This window comes from Sturnira hondurensis, unplaced genomic scaffold (genome assembly GCF_014824575.4).
Source record: "Sturnira hondurensis isolate 20B ecotype Veracruz unplaced genomic scaffold, ASM1482457v3 Scaffold0000880, whole genome shotgun sequence".
Lineage (NCBI taxonomy): Eukaryota > Metazoa > Chordata > Mammalia > Chiroptera > Phyllostomidae > Sturnira > Sturnira hondurensis.
The window spans coordinates 22,725,031-22,746,160 of NW_028073511.1; the positions used below are offsets into that span (position 1 = coordinate 22,725,031).

Genomic DNA, 21,130 nt, shown 5'->3' on the forward strand with positions numbered 1-21,130 from the left:
CATACGAATTTTGAGGGAGAACATTCAGTTCATAACACTCTAGTGGCTCAATGTAGCTAATTGCTCACAACAAAATTGTGTTTACCTTGTGATGAACTTTAGTGTCTAAGATCTTAGAAAGCTACTACAAAAAAATGAAATACATTTTGCCTAGAGATATACATTGAGTGAGAAGGCCTATGTAAAATATTAAAAGGTGAGACTATGAGACAAGTTTACATGAAGATATAGGCCAAAAACAGTTAATATTTCCTTTTTATTAGTTGTGAGTTTTATATATGCTACTTTATTTCTTTAATATTATTTTTAATATTAGATTTTGCTTTCTTTCTTTATTTCCTCACTTGAGGATATGCTTAGTGCTAAAAAGAGAGGAAGGGAGAGAGAAACATCAATGTGAGAGAGACACATTGATTGGTTGTCACCCACGTGGGCCCTGACCAGGGATCAAATCTGCAACGAGGTATGTTCCCGGACCAGAATCAGACCCATAGCCTTTTGGTGTATGGGACAATGCTCCAACCAACTTGAGCCACTCAGCCAGGGCTGTTCTTAAATATTTTTTATGGTGTTATGGGCTGAATTGTGTCTTCCCTGAACTTATGTTTTAGTCCCAATGCCTAGTACCTCAGAATGTGATTCTTTTTGGAGACAGGACCTTTAAGGAGGTATTTAATTTTACATGAGGCCATTAGAGTGGACCCAATGCAGTTGGACTGGTGTTCTTACAAGAAGAAGGATTTGTATGCAAAAAAATGCACCAGCAATGGGTGTGCACAGAGAAGAGAGCATGTGGGGACAGTGTGGCCATCTGGGAGCCAAGGAAAGAGGCCTTACAAAAAACCAAACACGGACACCTTGGATTTCTAGCCTTCCAAACTGCGAAAAAATTAATTTCTGTTGTTTACGTCACCCAGTCTGTGGGATTTTGTTACATGGCCCTAGCAAACTACTATTTGTGGGAAATTGCAAAATTAGGCAGAATTACAAAGAACATCATAATGAAACTCATAAACTCATCATCCACCTTCAACAGTAATCACCTCCTGAGCACTTGGTTTCATCCATATTTCTATCTGTTCCTCCACAACTTAATTATTAAGGAAATTCCAGAAACTGTATAATTATATGTATTTTGGCATATATTTATAAAAGAAGCACACCATTTAAAAATGTAACTGTGGTATAAATATTACACCTAAAATTATCAATACTTTCTTAACATCACTAAATATCTAGTTTATTGCTTACATTTCTAATTATATCCTGTTATAATTTATATCCTTTCTCACCCATCTCCGTATTTCCTTTTCTCTCTCTTGTTTTTGTTGCTATTTATTTATAGAAAAAACCGGATTGGTCGTCTTGTAGTTTTTATAGTCTAAATTTTGCTCACTGCGTTGTGGGGTGTAGTTTTACAGATTCTTCCATGCTGATTAATTTTCTGTAAATGGTAGAATCCAGCAGTTTGACCAAGGTCAGGGTTTTTTTGGCAAGGTGCTTCCTAAGTAGTAGCGTGTTCTTCCATGGGGAGGCATACATCGTTCGATTGTCTCACTTTTAATTATGCTAACAGTTAATGATGAATGCTCAGATCCCTGAGGAGTTCCAAAACCTTATATTCTGTGTCTATCATATTTCATCATTTACTAACTCTGATGTTTCTGTAAAAAAAACTGCCTTTCGTCTACCATTTGGTTGCCCACATTGTTGGTAATTTTACTATTTGACAGATGCAACACCAGACCTCTATATACTGTTAAACAAATTGCATTTAGGTAAAAGCTTGATGTGCGAGGAATTAGAAATAAAAATTTAAAAGTGATGCAGACATTTTGCCTGATTTATATGGCATAAATATACACTGTTTAAAACTGTTACTTAGGCCAGCTCCCTGCAAACTGCGGGGTGGTTCAAGAGTTCATTGGTTGGATTGACTTCTGTTTAAAGAAATCACGTTCTTAGATTTTATCCATTTACACTGCTTTCACCTGGTAATTGAAATTATCACCATTGACAGCACTTATGCTTCCTTTTCTTTCTGATTGCACTTGTTTTATTATCATGATAATGACATTTTTTATGTCTACAATGAAGTTTCTTGCTAAAATACCTCAGAGGATCTTACCTATATTGCAAATAAAATACTAAAAGGCTTAGTACCCTTCTTTTGTGGGGAATTAAATACACTCTGATTCTTAGTTTGACTTTTCCCTGCCATACCAGAAGCAAGACCTCAAAACTCTCCTTATTGGTCTTCTAATGTCTACTTTGTAAAGAAGATAGTATATTATATATTATCATTATATATAATGATATATATTTAATTCAGGGTCATTATATTTAATGACCCTGAATTTAAAACAATGCAGTTAAAATTAAATATAAGCTGTGTTAACAACAACAACAAAAGTTTTTGACTCTGAAGAACATAAAGTCAGTTGGCAGGGTTTGTTTACGTCTGACTAAAGTAAGGAGAGTCCTGGTAGAGAGATAAATTCTGCCAACCCAAGAACTGGGGAGACTATTGCCCATGATAACACAGAACTCTTTATGAATATGCTTCAGATTAAATTATCATGTTATATTTTGATTTCCACATTGTGGAGAGACTTAGAAAAACTGGAGTGTGTCCAAAGTAAAACAGTGACAATGGCTGACTGAAAATATAACCTAAAAAGGAAAACTGAAAATTATTTCTTCCTAAGGGGAGATTCAGAAGAAACCTCACTCTCCTCGGTTTTGTCTTTGAAGGTTTCTCATCATGAGGCCTCTAACCCTCTCTCTGCTAGTCTCCACTGCACAGAAGGATGTGGTTTGAACTGGGAGTCTGGAAGCCCCAGGGGACCTCAGAGTATGGTTACAAGTCCTTGACCCTGTCTACCAATTATTATCTAAAAGGTCGTGGCTCACACATATACACTCTACCATTTTTCAAACATGTATAGATGCAGTTGTGGGCACTAAAATATAAAATCATATAAAAGTGTTACTAAATTTATAGGGTTTTTTTGTCATCATGCATTTTCTCAGGTCAAGGGGTTGGTGGTTTGGAAATTATTTTGCAGTAAGGAGATCTGCATGAGAAACCTCTGATATGGGGCAGGAGAAAATGATGCTACATTGCCCGATGAGGCAGTGAAGTTGATGCCTAGACCAGGTTGGAGCAACTCAGCGTGTTCCTGGAGTTTTGCCGGGAAGCTTAGGCTGCTCCTGGTAGAGTGGAGAAGTGGAGACCTTCTGACCGCAGTTGCCACATACTGTTGCCCTTGACTCTCTCCGGAGAGTGAGACTGACCCATCCCCACTGTGCCACACCCGGGGCCAAGAGAAGGCATGGGACTGGACCATCACTGAAGACATCTCGCCTTGCTTTCCTTGAGTTGAAGTAGAGTGCTTTGGTCCTCTCTCATCTCCTGTGCACCACAGACTCTTAAGTTATCACGGCAGCTCTCCCTGATAAGTGGTGATTGGCCTCATGAGCCTTCTCAAGAGTGCACAGGCCTCACCACCAACTGATTGGAATTAGCACTTGGGACCAGTTTGCCGTTCCTAACCCAGAAGCTCTGTCGAGAATATAGATAGTCAATGCTCACACTATGGACCAGCTTAGGGAAGGTCGAATGTCTGGCTTACCTAAAAATGAGAGGCTAATGGCAAACAGGGCAATATTCAACAGAGGAGGAGGCATGATTTTCGGTCCCCTGAGAATGGACATGCAGTTTCCAGCTCAGGAGATTTTTAAAAATAGAATATAATAATTTACTTAGATGCAGAGCTACCTGAAGGCAGGAACCTGATTTAAATACCTTTTCTAGCTTGTTCTTTTCCTGGTGCAGTGATTTCATAACTGTTTTGGGATTCCTAATTTTGACTGAAACCATCAGAGCTTTGCTTTAGTAGTTTGTTAGCAAATTTTATTACTTTTCCCTTTGGGTAGTTGACTTCCTGGATGTCATTATACATTCCGTGAACAGATGAAATTGCCATCTAGGATGGTGTTACATTTCTCCTATTTTTCAGAGGCAAAATGTCTGTCAACTGCTTTTTTAGTTACCAGTTTTGACAAATTTTTAGTCAGTAATTGCAGTATTTTACATGATTTTTTTCTGGTTTTGAGAGGCTCCTAAAAATTAACCAGATGAATTTAAACATTAGAAATCTTCTCAATTAAATACTCCATACATAGCTAAGAGTAAATTAAATAGTCACAATTTTCCTCAGATGCTTCTAGAAATTAAGACTTTAATTCTGTGTGCATTAATTCTTGGTTTTTCTGTTAATTTCACAAGCTTGTTGATTATTCAAATGAAAGTCTCAGATATATATTCTCCAAAAAAATTTTTCACATTTTTTATTGTTGTTCAAGTACAGTTGTCTCCATTTGCCCCCGCCACTGCCCCTCCCCCCACCAACCATCCTGACTTCCCACTCTTGATCCTACCCCACCTTGGTTTTGTCCATGTGTCCTTTGTATATGTTCCTGAAAACCATTCCCTCTTTTCCCCCATTATTGCCTCTCACCTTTAATAATTTTTTTTATTCTTTAAAAATTGAGATATGTTTTATTCTTTAAAAATTTTTTATGTATTTATTTTTAGAGGGAGAGGAAGGGAATGAGAAAGAAAGGGAGAGAAACGTAAGTGTGGGTTTGCCTTTTGCATGTCCCCTACTGGGCACCTGACCTGTACCCCAGACATGTGCCCTGGAAATCAAACCGGCTACCCATTGGTTTGTTGGCTGGCGCTCAGTTCACAGGGCCACACTAGCCAGGGCTGTTCTTTAATGATTTTAAATGTTTGTGTGTACTTAGCTCTAACTGTGTATGACTTTTTAAATCAGAATTCCTTGAGGACATTGAAATAATATAATTTTGAAATTATAGATATTTGGGTTATTTATATGGTTCTCTTCATAGTTGGTATAAATATTTCATATATATTTTAAAAAATCAAGTGCTTTTTCAAATTTTAAACTTTTACCTTTTGCTCTTAATTGACTTCTGGCTGAAAGGGCAATTTTAAAACCTTCATAAAAGCATATTAACAGAAACATAAGTTATTAAAACCATATATTTAAAACATCCATAATTTTAGGTATATAATGGATTGTAGTAGTCAAGACCAACCTGATATGATAAATTATTATTATTACTTTACTGTTTCTTGCCAGACTAGGATAGGCAAGAACTTTTTTCTTGCTTTATTGGAGTATAATTGATAAAAAAATAATGGTATATACTGACAGTGTTCAGTGTGATGATTTGAAATACACTGTGAAGTGTCTGGCACAATCAAGTTAATCAACATATTCACCTTTTTGTGTGTGTAGGTGAGAATGCTTAAGATTTACTCTTGTAGCAAATTTCAAGTACACAATACAGTTTTATTAACTAGTCGTTGTCCTGTACATTAGATCATCAGAACTTATTCATCTTACAACTGAGAGTTTGTGTCCTGCCAACATCTCCCCATTTCCGCTTTCCCACAGCTATTGACAACTACCATCCTGCTCTCTTTCTCTGGAGCGTGTAGTGGTTCTGCTTTTAATTTTTTGAGGGACCTTCATACTGTATTTCATGTGGTTGTACCAATTTACTTTCCTACCCACAGTATGCATGGTTTACCTTTACTCTTCATCCTGGCCAATACTGATCTCTCCTCTTTTTGATAATGGGGTGGAATCTCATTGTGGTTTTGAATTGCATTTCCCAGTTGATAAATGATGTTTAACACCCTTTCACATACCTGATGGGCATTTGTGTGTATTTTTGGAAAACTGTTTATTCAGGTTCTTTGCCCACTTACTAATTAGAGTATTCTTTTTGCTATTAGAGTTGTATAAATCCTGTGTGTATTTTAGCTATTAACCCTTATCAGATATTTGGTTTTCAAATATTTTTTCCCTTTTCTGTATGTCATCCTTTCATTTTGTTGTTTCTTTTGCTCTGGAGAGATATTTGATATAGTCCCACTTTTTGTTTTGTTTTTCTTTTTATTAATTGTGTGTTTTGGTATCATACCCAAAAATCATCTCCAGGCCAATGTCAAGGAGTGTTTTTCCTAAGCTTTCTTCTAGGAGTTTTATGGTTTCAGGTTTCATACTTTTGTCATTTACCAATTTCAAGTTAATTTTTATAAGTGGCATAAGGTATGGTGTTTAATTTTGTTGGAGTATCCAGTTTCATTCTTTTGCATGTGAATACCCAATTTTCCCAACACCATTTATTGAAGAGACTATCTTTTCCCATTGTGTGTTCTTGGCATCTTTGTCAAAGATTAGTCGACCATGTGAGAGGGGACCCAAATACTCCCAGAATTTACTTTTAAAAAATGGTGTATTTATTCTTATATGCTTAAACTTAAGTCACCTTCAAAGTACTCTCCATCTGATGCAATACACCTATCAAGATGTTTTTTCTACTGCTCAAAACAGTTTTTGAACTTGTCGATGTTGATGCCTTTTAGTGCTTCTGCCATTGTTTTGCTTCACCTCTTCCACATTGGCGAAATATTTTTCTCTAAGGCTTTTTTCAATCAGCACAACAAAAAAATGTCACTTAAGGCAACATCAGGTAAATAGTGAGAATGGGGAATGAGGGTTATGCCATTTGTAGTCAAAAACTGCTGGACACTCAGTGCAGTGAGACTAGGTGCACTTGTAAATCATCCATCACGAAATGGACAAATGCACTGAAAGAATCATAAAAAAATTCACTAAATCTGAATTCAGCCTCTCACAACAGCATTAACTGGTACACTGATACAGATGTGTTATTAAAACACTCTCCTAGTGGGGGAAGCCTGTATTACAAGGGGTTTGTTCTCCAAAAGATAATGCTGGTTTTTTTCTTATGTGTTGGTTTGTTTCTAGGCTTTTTATTCTGTCCCACTGATCTATATGTATCTTTTATTTTTTTGCAAATCTCATACTGTTTTGATTACTATAGTTTTATAATATACTTTGAAATCAGGGAGTATGATGCATCCAGCTGTACAGTTCTTCAGGATAGCTTTGGCTATTCAAGGTCATTTGTGGGTACATACGAATTTTAGGATTGTTCTTTGGTACTTCTCATATGGAAAAATGCCATATGAATTTTTCACAGGTATTACATTGACTCTGTAGATTACTTTAAGTAGCATGGACATCTAAAAATATTAATTCCTTCAGTCTAGTAACACAGGACAGCTTTCCATTTATTTGTGTCTTTAATTTCTTTCATTGGTGTCATATTTTTCAGTGTAGAGGTCCTTCACCTACATGGATAAATTTAGTCCTTTATATTTTGTGCTATCTCATGAGATGGCTTCTTAATTTCTCTGTCAGATTGTTGTTAGTGTATAAAATTGCAGGTGATTTTTTATGTTGGTTTTGTACCTTCAATTTTACTGAATGCATTGATTAATTCTAACAGTTTTTTGGTGGAATCTTTAGATTTTCCCTGTATAATATATCATCTGCAAAGAGAAAATTTTACTTTTTTCTGAAGCTCTTTATTTTTTTCATATCTAATTGCTCATACTAGGCCTTTCAGCACTATGTTAATTATAAGTGTCAAGAATGGACCCCCTCCTCTGTTCCTGATCTCGAAGAAAAGCTTTTTGCCATTGAGTATGTTAGCTGTGGGCTTCTTATATATGACCTTTATTATGTTTGAGATACATTTCTTCTATATGTATATAATTTTTGAGAGCTTTTATCATTAAAGGATGTTCGGTTTTGTCAAATATTCTTTCTGTGCTTTTTTAGATGACAATATGATTTTATCCCTCACTTCATTAATATGGTATATCACATTTATTTGTGTATGTTGAACCATCCTTGCATCTAGGGATAAATCCTATTTGATCATGGTGTATGATCCTTTAATTATGCTGTTGAGTTTAATTTGCTTATATCTCTTTTAGGATTTTTACACCTGTGTTCATCGGTGCTACTGGCCTGTATTTTCTTTTTACGTATTATCCTTATCTGGTTTTGGTACTAGGGTAATGCTGGCCTTGTAAAATGAATTTAGAAGTGTGCCCTCCTCTTCAATTTTTTCTAGGAGGTTGAGAAGGTTATCATTAACTATGCTTTAAATGTTTGATAGAACTTAACAGTGACACCATCTGGTCTTGAGCTTCTCTTTTTTGAAGATTTTAAATTACTCAGTTTTCTTACTAGTTACAGTTTTTCAGACTTTCTACTTCTTCATAATTCAGTTGTGGAAGTTTGTATGTTTCTATAAATTTACCCATTTCTTGGAGGTTATACAATTTGGGGACATTTAATTGTTCATAGTCACTTGTGATTATTTGTACTTCTATGGTATTGGTTGTAATATTTCCTGTTTTACTTCTGATTTTCTCTATTTAGTCTTCAATCTTTTTTCTATTTAATATAGTTAAGGGTTTGTCAGTTTTGTTTATCTTTTCACAAAGCAGCTCTTAGTTTCATTGTTGTTTTCTGTTGTCTCAGTTTCATTTATTTCTGCTTTATTTTTGTTAATCTCTTCCTTCTGCTAACTTTGGGCTTACTTTGTTGTTCTTATTTTAGTTCCTTGCAGTGTAAAGTTAGGTTGCTTATTTGAGATCTTTTTGTTTTTTATGTAGGCGTTTATCACTCTGAACTTCCCTCTTAGTACTGCTTTTCTTGCATCTGATAAATTTTGGCATGCTTTCTCCATTTTCATTTATCTCAACATATTTAAAAAATTCTCTTTTGATTTCTTCTGTGATCCATTGGCTGTTCAAGAGTACGTTGTTTAATGTCCACATATTTGTGACTTTTCCAGCTGTTCTCCTGTGATTTTATAGTTATAAGTAACTATACCATATTCCATATTTTCAGAAAACATACTTGACGTGATTTGAGTCTTTGTAAATTTGTTAAGACTTGTTTTGTGACCAGTCCTATGGTCTATCCTGGGAAATGTTCCATGTGCATTTGAGAAGAATGTGTATTCTGCTACCATTGGATGAAATATCGTGTGTGTATGTTAGGTTCATTTGACCCAAAGATGGTTCAAGTCTGTTATGTCCTTTTGATTTTCTTTATGATGTATCCATTTTGAAAGTGAGACAATGAAGCCCCCTACTATTATTGCATTGCTATGTATTTCTGCTTTTAGATCTGTTAATATTTGCTTAATATTTTTAGGTGCTGTGATATTGGATGCATATATATTTACAATTATATCCTCTTGGTGAATTGATCTGTTTTTCATTAGATAATAATCTTCTTTGTTTCCTGTTACAGTTTTTGACTTAAAGTGTATTTTGTCTATTGTAAGTATAGTTCTTGGTTTCCATTCACATGGAACGTCTTTTCCTGTCCCTTTACTTGGAGCTTAGGTGTGCACTTAAAACTGAAGTGAATCTCTTGTGGACAGCATAGAGGTGGGTCTTGTTTTCATCCATCAGCTGCTTTATGTCTTTTTATTGGAGAATTTAATTCATTTACATTAAAGTAATTTTGATAGATAAGGACTTACCATTGCCATCTTACTGTTTCCTAGCTGTTTTTCAGTTCCTTTGTTTGTTTCTCTTTCGCTGTCTTTGCATTACTGTAATTTTCTGCAGTGTTACGCTTTCACACTACAGAATGTTAATCTTTCTCTTTTGTGCATCTATGATAAGTTTGCTTTGTGGTTACCATGAAGTTTACATAAAACACCTTGTAGTTATAATAGCCTATTTTAAAGTTATAGCAGCTTAACTTTACATACAAAAACTACCTTTTACTCTACTTCCCCCACATTTGATGCTTTTTACTTCACAGTTTATGTGTTTTCATACTATGTATCCATTAAGGAATTATTGTAGCAATACTTATTTTAATACTTTTGTCTTTTAGTTAAACAATTTACATATCTTTACAGTATTAAAGTATTTTGAACTTGACTATATACTTACTTTTACCAGTGACTTTTATGTTTTTAAGTTTTCAGGTTACTGATTATTGTCCTTTGAGTTCCATTTGGAGAAGTCACTTTGGCATCTCTGTAAGGCAGATACAGTGGTAATGAGCTACCCGAGCTCTTGTTTGTTTGGAAAACTCTTTACTTCTTCATTTCTGAAGAACATCTTTGCCGGATTAAGTATGTTTGGTTGGCATTCTTTTTTTTTTCTTTTAGCCCTTTGATTCTATCATCCCACTCTCTCCTAACTTGCAAGTTTCTGCTACAAAAATATGCTGAGAGACTGATGGAGCAGGGAATTCCCTTGCATGGGAGAAATTATTTTTTTCTTAAGGAGGACTTTTTTTCTATAAACTGAGTAACACATAAAAGAAAGTAGAAACTGACATGATATGTTTTCTCCTACTGCCTTCCCTCTGGCCAACTTGCTTATCTGCTCACTGAATCATCTGCCTAGTCTTCAGGGTCCATTCCGTGGAAATCTGTTTTAGTAACACCATAAACACAATTACAAATTGTGGGTGTTGGACTAGCTTTAATCTGAAGAGGAAAGGTCAAGGTTTCATTGGCAGTTAGGAAAACCCATTTTTGATCTTGAGTGTAAAACTTTATTTCTTTGCCCCAGTACTTGCCTCAGGTAGTAGAATCTTCCATTTGGCTTGGTCATGAGGTGTTTGAGGTAGTGAATGTTTTAGTATCTGCCTTTGATAGCCAGTAATCCTTTAGTGACATTTAGTCCTGTAAGTAAACATTACATTCTGGGTGTCAGCTTCTGAAAACAGGACCCTAAATGTCAGCACCATCTTCAAGGATTTCACTATCCAGAGGGGGAAATAGGCACAAAGTACACTAAAATGCACTGTGTGAGTGCTGTAGCATGGTGTGATCACAGAGCATGCCTCACTCCACCCTGAGGAGTGTGTGTTTGTGTTTCTAACATCCTCGTAGTTCCCACTCTTCAAATGTTTTTATCGGAGTTCACGATTGACATTCGTTTTAGAAGTTAGGTGTGCTGTGTTAACGTGCTTAGTCAATGTTTTCAGGGAGACACAGTATTTCACCTTCACTTTACCCCGAACAACTCATTAATGAGGTATTTTCTCAAGAGTAGCAACAGTAATTTCGGGGGCTTCTTAGTCGCAGGCCACTGAGGGCATTCAAACTTATAAAGCACAGTTCTCCTTTGAAAGGCACAGTCTTTTGGGAGAAGTAACATTTAGAGAAAGGACACGCATGATTCAGCAGCAACTTAAATTTTTGCAAGATTCTACAGTTTTTAATGTACTATCACATTTATTCTTTGTGGTAAAGCTGTTGGGCAGGTTGTTGGAAGCATTCACTTTATGAATAAGAAGATTCAGTGGTTTCCCCCAATTATACAGCTAATGTGTGACATAGATAGCACTTGAAGCCACTTTTAACTTTTAAAAGCACTTTAACTCGATGGCACTTTGTAACTTGACTTAGTAAGAAATGAGTAGTTCATGTGGAAATCGAAGAAGAAGTCTCCATGGACCCTGTCCAGACTCCAAAGGGTGTGTCAGGACTCGGTGTGCAGCAGAGACACGGAGTTTGGTCTGGGCCCAGACTGAACGCTGAGCAAAGAACAAAACTAGGGAGGTCTGAGTTTAGAAAAACCCAACAAGCAGAAATTTAAGACTAGAACTGTTAGGGATTTTGAGAAGAGACAGTGGGAAATCTGGGAATGCGTGAGGGCAGCTTTTAGCCCAGCTCAATTGTAAACTCTCTTTTGAAGGCTGAATCCCTTCCCTTCTGTTCTTCCAGGCAGGGAGCATTCTGAATCTAAATTTTAATGCAGTTAGTAAGGTGTAGGGATGTTTATTTGTATTTTGCATGAATTACACAGTCATATGGTAAGGTTGATGTGTTGCTGATCCTATTGCTGGTATTTTATTTCCAAGATTTATGTTTTAGAACTTCACTTTTTGAACTTCGTTGATGAAATGTTCTAGAACCACAATATATCAAGTGCTCAGTGGCCACATGTGGCTAGTGGTTACCATATTGGGCAGAATGATGAACATAGTGCTTTAAAATTTTTTTTTAATTTAATTATTGTTCAAGTACAGTTTTCTATCCCCCACTCCCTTCCCAGCCCACCCTGACCCCGTGCTCCCCACCTCCCTCCCATTTCCACCCCCCCTTAGTTGTTCTCCATGTGTCCTTTATACTAGTTTCTGTGAATCCTTCCCTTTTTCCCTTGAAGTTCTCTCCCCTCTCCCCTCTGGTCCCTGTCAACCTGTTCTGAATTTCAGTGTCTTTGGTCATATTTTGCTTGCTTGTTTGTTTTGTTGTTTAAGTTCCTGTTAAATGTGAGATCATATGGTATTTGTCTTTCACTGCCTGGCTTATTTCACTCAGCATAATGCTTTCCAGTTCCATCCATGGTGTTGCAAAGGGTAGTAGCTCCTTCTTTCTTTCTTTCTGCTGCATAGAATTCCATTGTATAAATGTACCATAGCTTTTTGATCCATTCATTTACTGATGGGCATCTAGGTTGCTTCCAACTCTTGGCTATTGTAAATTGTGCCGCTATGAACATTGGTGTGTATAGGTTCTTTTGGTAAACATAGTGCTTTTAAAAAATGTGTTGCAAAGTAGTACATGCGCATATAATAATATTCAAAGCATTCAGAAAGTAAAAAATGAAAACAAAAGTATCTCCCCCTGTCTGTCTCTCAACATCTGTTTCTCCAGTGGTATTCACTACTAAAAATTTTATTTCAGGGAAAAAAAGTATCTGGCAAAATTTTATATGTGTATGCTTTTTATAAATCACAAAATTGATTATATTAGGCATGCTGTTTGGCATCTTTTTAAAAAATTAAAACTGTCTTTGATAATACAACAATATATTTAGCTCTAATTCTCTGTTTTAAAGGTTTCATTGTTTGGAAACGAAATTTATTCATCCCATATTCTAGGCTTTTGTGTTGACTCCCTTTTGTATTTTTTATATTTTCTATTCAAATGTTGCTGTAATATATATGGCCATTGTTGAGTGTGTTTGTAGGGAAGACTCCTAGAGGTACAACTGCTGAATGGTCCTTCGCGGCAAGTGCTGCTTCTAAGCAGAGAGGGAGTAGAGAATCTGGCAAGAGGGTAGGGCACGAACAGTAAAGACTGGTGGAGAGGGAACCAGAGACCAAGTAAAGGTAAAGAAGCTCTAGCTGTGGGAGAACATCGTAAATGTTTTGTCAATAGTGTTAGGGGCAGCCTTTAAGGTTACTCAGTACCACTCCTTCTGGGAGTACTTAGGAAAAAAGTTTTAAATATCAGTGTATTTTATTGCAAAGATATATATTTGGTATAAACTACCATTGTGTTTAGCTTTATTATATATAGATATTTCATATTTACTATATACAGATATACAGGTTGGAAAATGTAAGAAAATACAAGCAGAAAATTTATTTCATTCATACTCAGAGAAAACCAACATTAATAATTTGATCTCTTATTTCTGTGTATTAGTTTTTACATAGCTGATGTCATACTGTACATGCATGTGTTTCCTTTGCTTACCATCTTAATCTTGTTGATTTTCTTTTATTACTCTTTGCCTGATTTGTTTTTTAGGTAATAGAAATCTAACATTGTTTTGGAATGAATTTGGATACCAGAATAACAAAGACACAGAGAGATCTTTAGATTCTATTCAGTATCAGAGAAGACAAGTCATGGCCATCCCATTCATGATTCAGTGTGGTGAGTGTTGATTCATTCTAATTAGCAATCACTTAGTGAGTTTCTAAATACAGAAGTCACTGCATTCATAAATGGGCTAGAGGGAGACAAAGGTGGTGGGTAAGCCCTGATTTTTACTTTCAATGAGGTTAAGGTCTGGAAACGAGGTTAAAATAACCATGAAGAATAATTATAATAGGGATGAAATTAAATTAAATGATATAAAAGAGGGACAATTTTTTTTGAGGGTTAAATGGGAAAGAAGAATAAGTTGAGGCAAGGCTTCATGACAGAGGTAGCCTTTACCATGATCATTAAAATAGAATTTTGATAGGCAGAGATGTAGCAGGAGATAGGTATTAATGTCAGGTGTACATTCAGGTAAAATTTTGGCAGTGGAATAATAGAAATAGTCACCTTTCTATTTTTAATACCTATTACTGTGTTAAATATAGGGTCTGGCACAAATTAACACCCCTTTTTGATTACAAAATCATAAGCATGTAATTCTGTAACATTACAATATCACACTCAAGCACACCATATGACATTTTAGGTGAAATGCTCAAATTGCTGTCCTATCATGTGAGACATTCACATACCCTACCAAGCACATTCAAGCAAGCCTTTCTTCTACTGGACCCTGTATATTGTTGGTTCTTAGTACTTGACTATGAAATGAATGAGTGATGAGTAAATAATGGACAGAAATGTCAGGTTGAATAAACATATTAGAGGGCCTGAATGACAAAATAAGTAGTATTTACTTTGATAAAAAATGGAGAGGCATTGAGCATTATTCAATAGGAGAATGACTTCATTGAAGGAAGCATCGAGCACTTACTGTGTTCCTCTGATACACCTTCTAGCCACTATACAAAGGGTTAGAGAATTAAAGACACTCTCTACAATCAGCAAGGAATCTGTTTTCCTGCAAGGGATCAAAACAAACAAATAAAGCATGCATGTTATTTAAAATGATGTAGTTGTTTACCCTGGGCCAAGTGAATACCTCCCTAAACTAGAGCCTGGGGTGGTCTGTAGGGAACCATTTTGCATGGTATGGAAATGTAGCTCAGGCTCCACATGGAAAACCAGTGGGGTGCATTTTGGCACACAGGACCATGCCCGTGGAGAGGTTTTCCCCTGGGAAATCAGGCCTGCGTTGTGCTTAGGCCTCTATGAGACTTGCTTTTGCTAAAACTCTCTCACGCTGAATTGAGGCAGAAGTGCTTACTGTAAGTTCCTAAAGTCTGTGCTAAACCTCCCCAGTATGGAGTATAACTAATTCAACCACTTTTTCCCTTGGTCTGCAACATTCTTCTCTTTGAAGTAGTTAGCAGCATTCTTTCCTTTGTTATTTATAAAATGTAATCACCTGCAACAAACCTGTGCATAGTAAATAAGGACTACCCTCCATCTAATGTACTCAGAAAATAAGTAAAAGCCTGTCTAGGCAGGGCCCTCTGGACTCTCGCTCTCTCTCACTCAGAGAGTGGCAATACTGTCCCTTTTTCTCCACAAGACTTCTGTTGTCCATGTGAATTTGTTCACTAGCAGCCGCAGAATTCACAGATGCTGCTGGCCAGGATCTGCATCAGTGGTCCAAAGAGGACCTGATGGGTCTGATGTGTGCAAGCTATGAGCAGAATCCAATATTACAGAATCCATTTCTCAGTATTACAGAACTACATGAAACTGGGTAAATTCCTTAATTTCTCTAAGCCTCAGTTTCTTTATTTATAATATGAGGTTAGTATTTATAGCTACATCATGCAGTTTTGTGCAAATAAAATGTATTAACACATGTAAAGTTTACTGAGTGTTTAGGATAGTGTATTAAGGTTCTCTAGAGAAACAGAATTAATAGAATGGGTGGGTGGATGGGCACACACTATGTTCTATATTATATACAGATATTATATATAATATCTATTGTATATAATAGATAGATATTAATTATAGCAAATTGACTTACATGATTATGGAGGCTAACAAGTTCTAAGATCATCAGTCAGCAAGCTTGGAGACCCAGGAGGGACATTGGTTTAATTCCAGTTAGAGTCTAAAGGCCTGAGAATGAAGAGACCCAATGATGTAGTTCTAGCCCGAGTGTTTGACAGGCTCAATACCAAGGAAGAACTGATTTTTTAAATTTGAATCAGAAGACAGAAAAAAAAAATAATGTCCCAGCTGAAGAGGGTCAGGAAAGAGAAGTTCTTTTTTACCCTCAAGAGGGTCAGCCTTTCTTTGTTCTATTTAGGCCTTCGACTGATTGGATGAGGCCCACCCACATTAGGGAGGACTATCTGCTTTACTCAGTCTACCAATTCAAATGTTAATCTCATTCAGAATATCCTCACAGACACACTCAGAATAATGTCTGGCTAACTATCTAGATACCCCATGGCCCAGTCAAAAAAATTGACATAAAATTAACCATCACAGATAATGTGTAGCATTGTTGGCTTTTATCATTATTATATATTTTAATCCTCAGTGGCCTTTTTAGGTAAGGACAAATATTCATCTCTTCTTACAGATGATGACTCTGAAAAATGGAGACATAATTTATCCATGATTATAGATATACTAAGTGGTGGGACTGTTCAGGTTCTTCACCACAGTGCATACTGCCTCTGTTTTAGATGAACAGAGAGTAGAGTTTACCTAAGAGCTATTAATTATGTGTCTGGAAGGAATTTAGGATTACCGTTAAGAATAGCCTGGGGATGAGGTCATATGGTTTTTGTGCTGCCTGGCTTATTTCACTTAGCATAATGCTCTCCAGTTCCATCCATGCTGCTGAAAAGGATAGGAGCTCCTTCTTTCTTTCTGCTGCATAGTATTCCATCACGTAAATGTACCATAGTTTTTTGATCCATTCATTTATTGATGGGACCTAATCACCAAAACAAATAAGCAAGCAAAATATAACCAGAAATTAAGAACAAACTGACAGTAACCAGAGGGGAGGTGGGAGAGGATAATGGGGAGGAAAGGGGGAAGGGTTTGAACATCTATAAAGGACACATGGACAGAGCCAAGAGGCGTGGGATCAGGGGTGAGAGGTGAGGATGGCTAGGGTGGGGAGGAGTGGTGGTGGGGAAATGGAGACAAAGGTACTTAAGCAACAATAAAAAAATGTAAAAAAAAAGTGTAGTTTGGAAAGAGTGGTGTGCCTTGGTCCTAAAAGCAAGGAGGGACTGGAAGGCAGAAATGGACAATGAAGTCAAAGAAAATGGGAAAGTCAAGTCACTGGAAGTCTTCACGTGGTTTATGAAGAAGTAGGGAGGGATCTATTAAAATTTTTTTGACTGAAAGCAGCAGAAACCCATTGAAAAGAACTTAAACAATAACAACAACAATAATTGGTTAGCTGTGTCCTAGGTTAGTTCACAGAATCCTAGCTTAGTTTGCAAAGTGTAATGGAATATGATCAAGAAGTCATTTGTCTTTGGCTCAGAAGGTACCTCATACTTTTGGTAAATGCAACCTGACACCGTACTATGATGGATTCACTTCTGACCGTGGTGTTTCTTGTGTGTGATTTTGTTGTGATTATCAGATCTTTGCCTGAAATGGAGAGTCTTGCCGCTCTCTACTGACTATCAGGAAAAAGAACTTGTTGACATCTGGATTTGTGCTGATAATCCTAACCGCTTGGAAAACAGGTAACTTTGATAGTTTTCTAAAATTCTTTATCTGTTTTTTAATTCCTAAAATACATATGTGTGGAACTGGAAAAAGTCAGCTGCAGATGCATATTAGCTTAGTGGCTGTCATCCCCCATACTTCCTTCTAGCCCCCTTCCCCCTATGGAAAGAGATTTCATCTGTGTGCTTTTCTGTCAAGATAAAAGAGACCTGCATGTAGTGATTTGCACAAGCTGGGGTGTACAGCTCTGTGCTTTCACAGGCGGAGTTTAAGAATTCTGCCCTTCGGTTCGTTCTCACACAGCACAGGGCCTTATCAAACAGCAGTTTTATCTGGAGGGTGTCTCCAGGGGCCCTGAACCGTTAGACCACGTGCCTTTTCTGTTTAAGTCATATATTGATTTCATTGCCTTGCACTCTTGGAGGAAGAAGTTCAGACTAAAACAGGAGAAAGACCGATTAAATATTGATGACTGTGTTATTATAAGCCCTTTTAGACTCATTCTTTTTCTTTCGGGGAGGGAGAAGAGTTAGGATACTCCTTTAACAGAAGTACTCCTAAGTCAAGCATTGTTTTTCTGGACTTTGTGGAGTTTGCTCCTAGTCCTTTGGCCCGAGTAAGTCAATCCATACTGCTAATAGCATTAGGGTAATAGCTCTTGTTGGATTATTTTTATTCAGCCTTGAAAAAAAGGGCAAATAAAAAATTTTAAAAAGCAAACATTCAGAAACTGCTACTAAAGCCCCAGCCACCTGCAGTCCCCAGGTTAATCACATTTAGAATCTAAGAAAAAATGTCAGATGACAGGGGTCTTAGATTTCACTTTATCCAGGAGTTTTTCAGTTCCCCTTTCTTGGTTTACAGCAGAACCTTACGTCCACCTCCAAATAAAATTTGCTTCAGACCCAAAATATATAAAACAGGTAAAAGCAGAAGTGTCTTGCTTCAAACTGAAGGTTGGAATCTGGGGCCAAAGGCTCCATCCACTTTACATTTCTGTTCCCTACTTTCCACAAAAGGCCTAGAGATTCAGGGAGCTTATAAAACACTGATCTAGTCTCACTTCTTCGTTTTAGAGAAGTGAAAAACGAAGCCCAGGTGGTGGCTAAGAAACCCGTTCACGACGCCACTAGCCAAGGTCTTTCGATTCCTAACCTGATTGCAGCCCTCTCTTGGAACTTAAATTTAAATAGGAATAAAGTGTTGGCCTAGTTTCAGTATTAACAGTCTGATACATAGGGTTTTCATTGTCAGTGTAACTGTTTTCAACGAAGCATTGTTTAATAGAAGGTTTTTGTTTTTGTTGCTTTTTTTTCTGTGTGGAAAAACCTGTGCCTGAAAATGTAAATAAAATTGATATAAGCTCCAACCCTCAAAAAATAATTAATCATGTTGATCACTTACTGTGAGCTACGACCTTTGCATAAGGCGTAGCACAGTGTTTTGGGGTTCAGCCCCTGGAGACAGGCTGCCGGGTTGGACTGGTAGCTCCCTTAGCTGTGAAACCTTGGGCAAGTATGCAGTTTCTTTTTAACTCAGTTTTCCATCACCTACAATGAGATGTAATAATAGTATCTTTTGCATCTTTTCTGGGTCTAGCCAAACACCTTGTAAGGTCAGTCCGCTATGTCCCTGGTCACCGGGGGCCCCTTGAAAGCAGGCCATGAGAATTTTGGCCCCTCTCCACAGATCTAATCAAAGAACTGGGAGTCTGTCCTCTATAGCTTTCCTTTCCTCTAAGTGATCATTACTGACACTTTTGCCCTCTTCTCCTTGAACAGTGGCGATGCCTTCCAAGAGCACTGTTTCAAAGCTGCGTTAATTCTGTCTCTTTTACACATCAAAACAGTCTCACTTGCGATGACAGCCAAGATAAATTTAGCCATGTTGACAGGGAACTGATGGACCTTAAAAGTCTAAAATGCAGAAAGTCTTTTTATGTCTATAATTTCTTCTTAAGTTCTTGAGTCTTTAAATATACGGACATAATTTTGACCATCTGCATTTTATATCCACTGACAAGATTATGACAAAAATACACTTAAAGTGACAGCAAGAGTTTTAGGGGAGATGTAAAGAAAAAATTCCTGATTATAAAGGCAGTTACATAAGAGCTGACACTCCTTTATGGGAGATCATTGACAGCAAGTAGATATGGTGGTTTTCGGGGGAAGAGAAACTGATCTGAGGACCTCGCTCATTCCTCTGATTCAGTATGGTAGGCTGGGCCGTGCACACTTTGAGAATATACAACGAAATAGATTATTATTAGACAAAACCCTGAGGAATATGTGCCATTGGATTGGGGTGGAGTCACGTGAAGTTGGTGTGTTGAAGTGATGAGAAGTGGAGCATCGTTATTTATTAGGCAGTGTTTGGTGAACGGAAGGACAGAGTAATGGGGTGGAAAGTGGCATTATCTGTATTTACAGAAAACATAGTTTATTGTCAGTAGTTAATTGCCACTTGTCAGCAGGGTTAATGCCAGTGAACAGCATTTGAATATACAATATGTGTAACCAGAACTTGGGTAGCAAACATAATAACAGCTCTCTTTTACACAGCAATTACATATGTTATCTCATTTCATCTTTACAATAACCCCATGACTTTCTCTGCTTCTCAGAAGAGAAAACAGTGAGGCTAAGAGAAGTCCCATGACTTATCCAGGGTACCTCCTTAGAGCTGAAACTTAATGCCACGATTCTGAGGCAAAACATGTACTCTTTCCGCTGCCTGACCACACGCACTGTCCGAAGACATCCTTTACTCTTGAGAAAGCCTCACTCCAGCCTGTTCCTTTATGATGGCACCACACCCCATTTTACAGATGGTGGTCTCAGAGCTGGTGGCTCGGGCTGGGCGAAGTGGAGCCCTTTTTTCCGGACCACTGAAGCTTCTTTTTGTTTTCCACTTTAAGCATGGAGGGAGGTTAGACATTTTTGTCACAGTCCCCAAGAAAGAGCTGTCAGTGTGCTTTTGTTCCATTCAAGCTCTGTATTTATCTGCATTGAAAGCAAGGATCACCCAGCAGAGTAAAAATGACTATCATTTGAGCCCCCAAAAGTCTGAGTTTTGAAAAGAATATTCAAAAATATCTATGGCTTGAATTGTATGTTAAAATTTAATTTGTTTCCAAAAATTTTTTGAATACAAGTGAATAAATCTCACTTTAATAAAAATACTTGTGGTTTTTCTTTTCTGAAAAGAAAAACTTAATTCTGCCGTGGGGTTCCTCTCCCCCATGCACTGGAAACCTTGTAGGTGCTGCCCTACACAGGTCTTATCTCAGCTCTGGGAGCCCTACGCATACAGTAGGTGTCTGCTGATGTGCTTTTCTACCACCTTTCTTCGAAAATAACAATAGCAACAAATACTATATGTGGGTGGAATTGTTTTTTTTCACCATAGTATTTGAATTTGATTGTATGGTAGTTCTCTGTTAGTGGGGGTGGGAAATATATGAGAGAAATCGAGGGTTTGATCTGCTTCACATTTCCTGCACTATTTCAGATGGGAGAAGGCCCTCTTTCTATTCTCAACCTCCTCCTTCCTTTCCTCACCCTCCTAACGTACATTTATTTTGCCCCGTCCCTCTCCTTTTCCTATTTCCATGGTAATAGGAAAACCCATGTTTAACAGACTCTAAGAATTGACCTTAACATTTTGACCTTAAGGGCACATACCCAGGCATGAATCAAAGCCATGCCCAGTGGGAGCTGAACCTCTTATCCCTGCCGAGCCTTGATACTGAGGTGAACAATATAATCTCTCAATTTTTCAACAGCCTGGCTAACTTAGCTCCCAGAACAGAGCCACAAAACTAAAAGTAGGGGTGGGAAAAAGCCTCAAACCTTCCAAA

The 21,130-nt window shown here is 37.3% G+C and overlaps 1 protein-coding gene across 1 annotated transcript in view; it reads left to right on the plus strand.

The window, feature by feature from the left end:
• The window catches only part of MORC1 (MORC family CW-type zinc finger 1), a 124,914-nt gene that overhangs the window by 62,105 nt on the left and 41,679 nt on the right, over positions 1-21,130 (plus strand). Inside the window, exons 13-14 of the mRNA XM_037056862.1 lie at positions 13,504-13,632; positions 17,180-17,285. Of these exons, the coding sequence (XP_036912757.1) occupies positions 13,504-13,632; positions 17,180-17,285 (235 nt within the window). The remainder of the gene's footprint in view (positions 1-13,503; positions 13,633-17,179; positions 17,286-21,130) is intronic.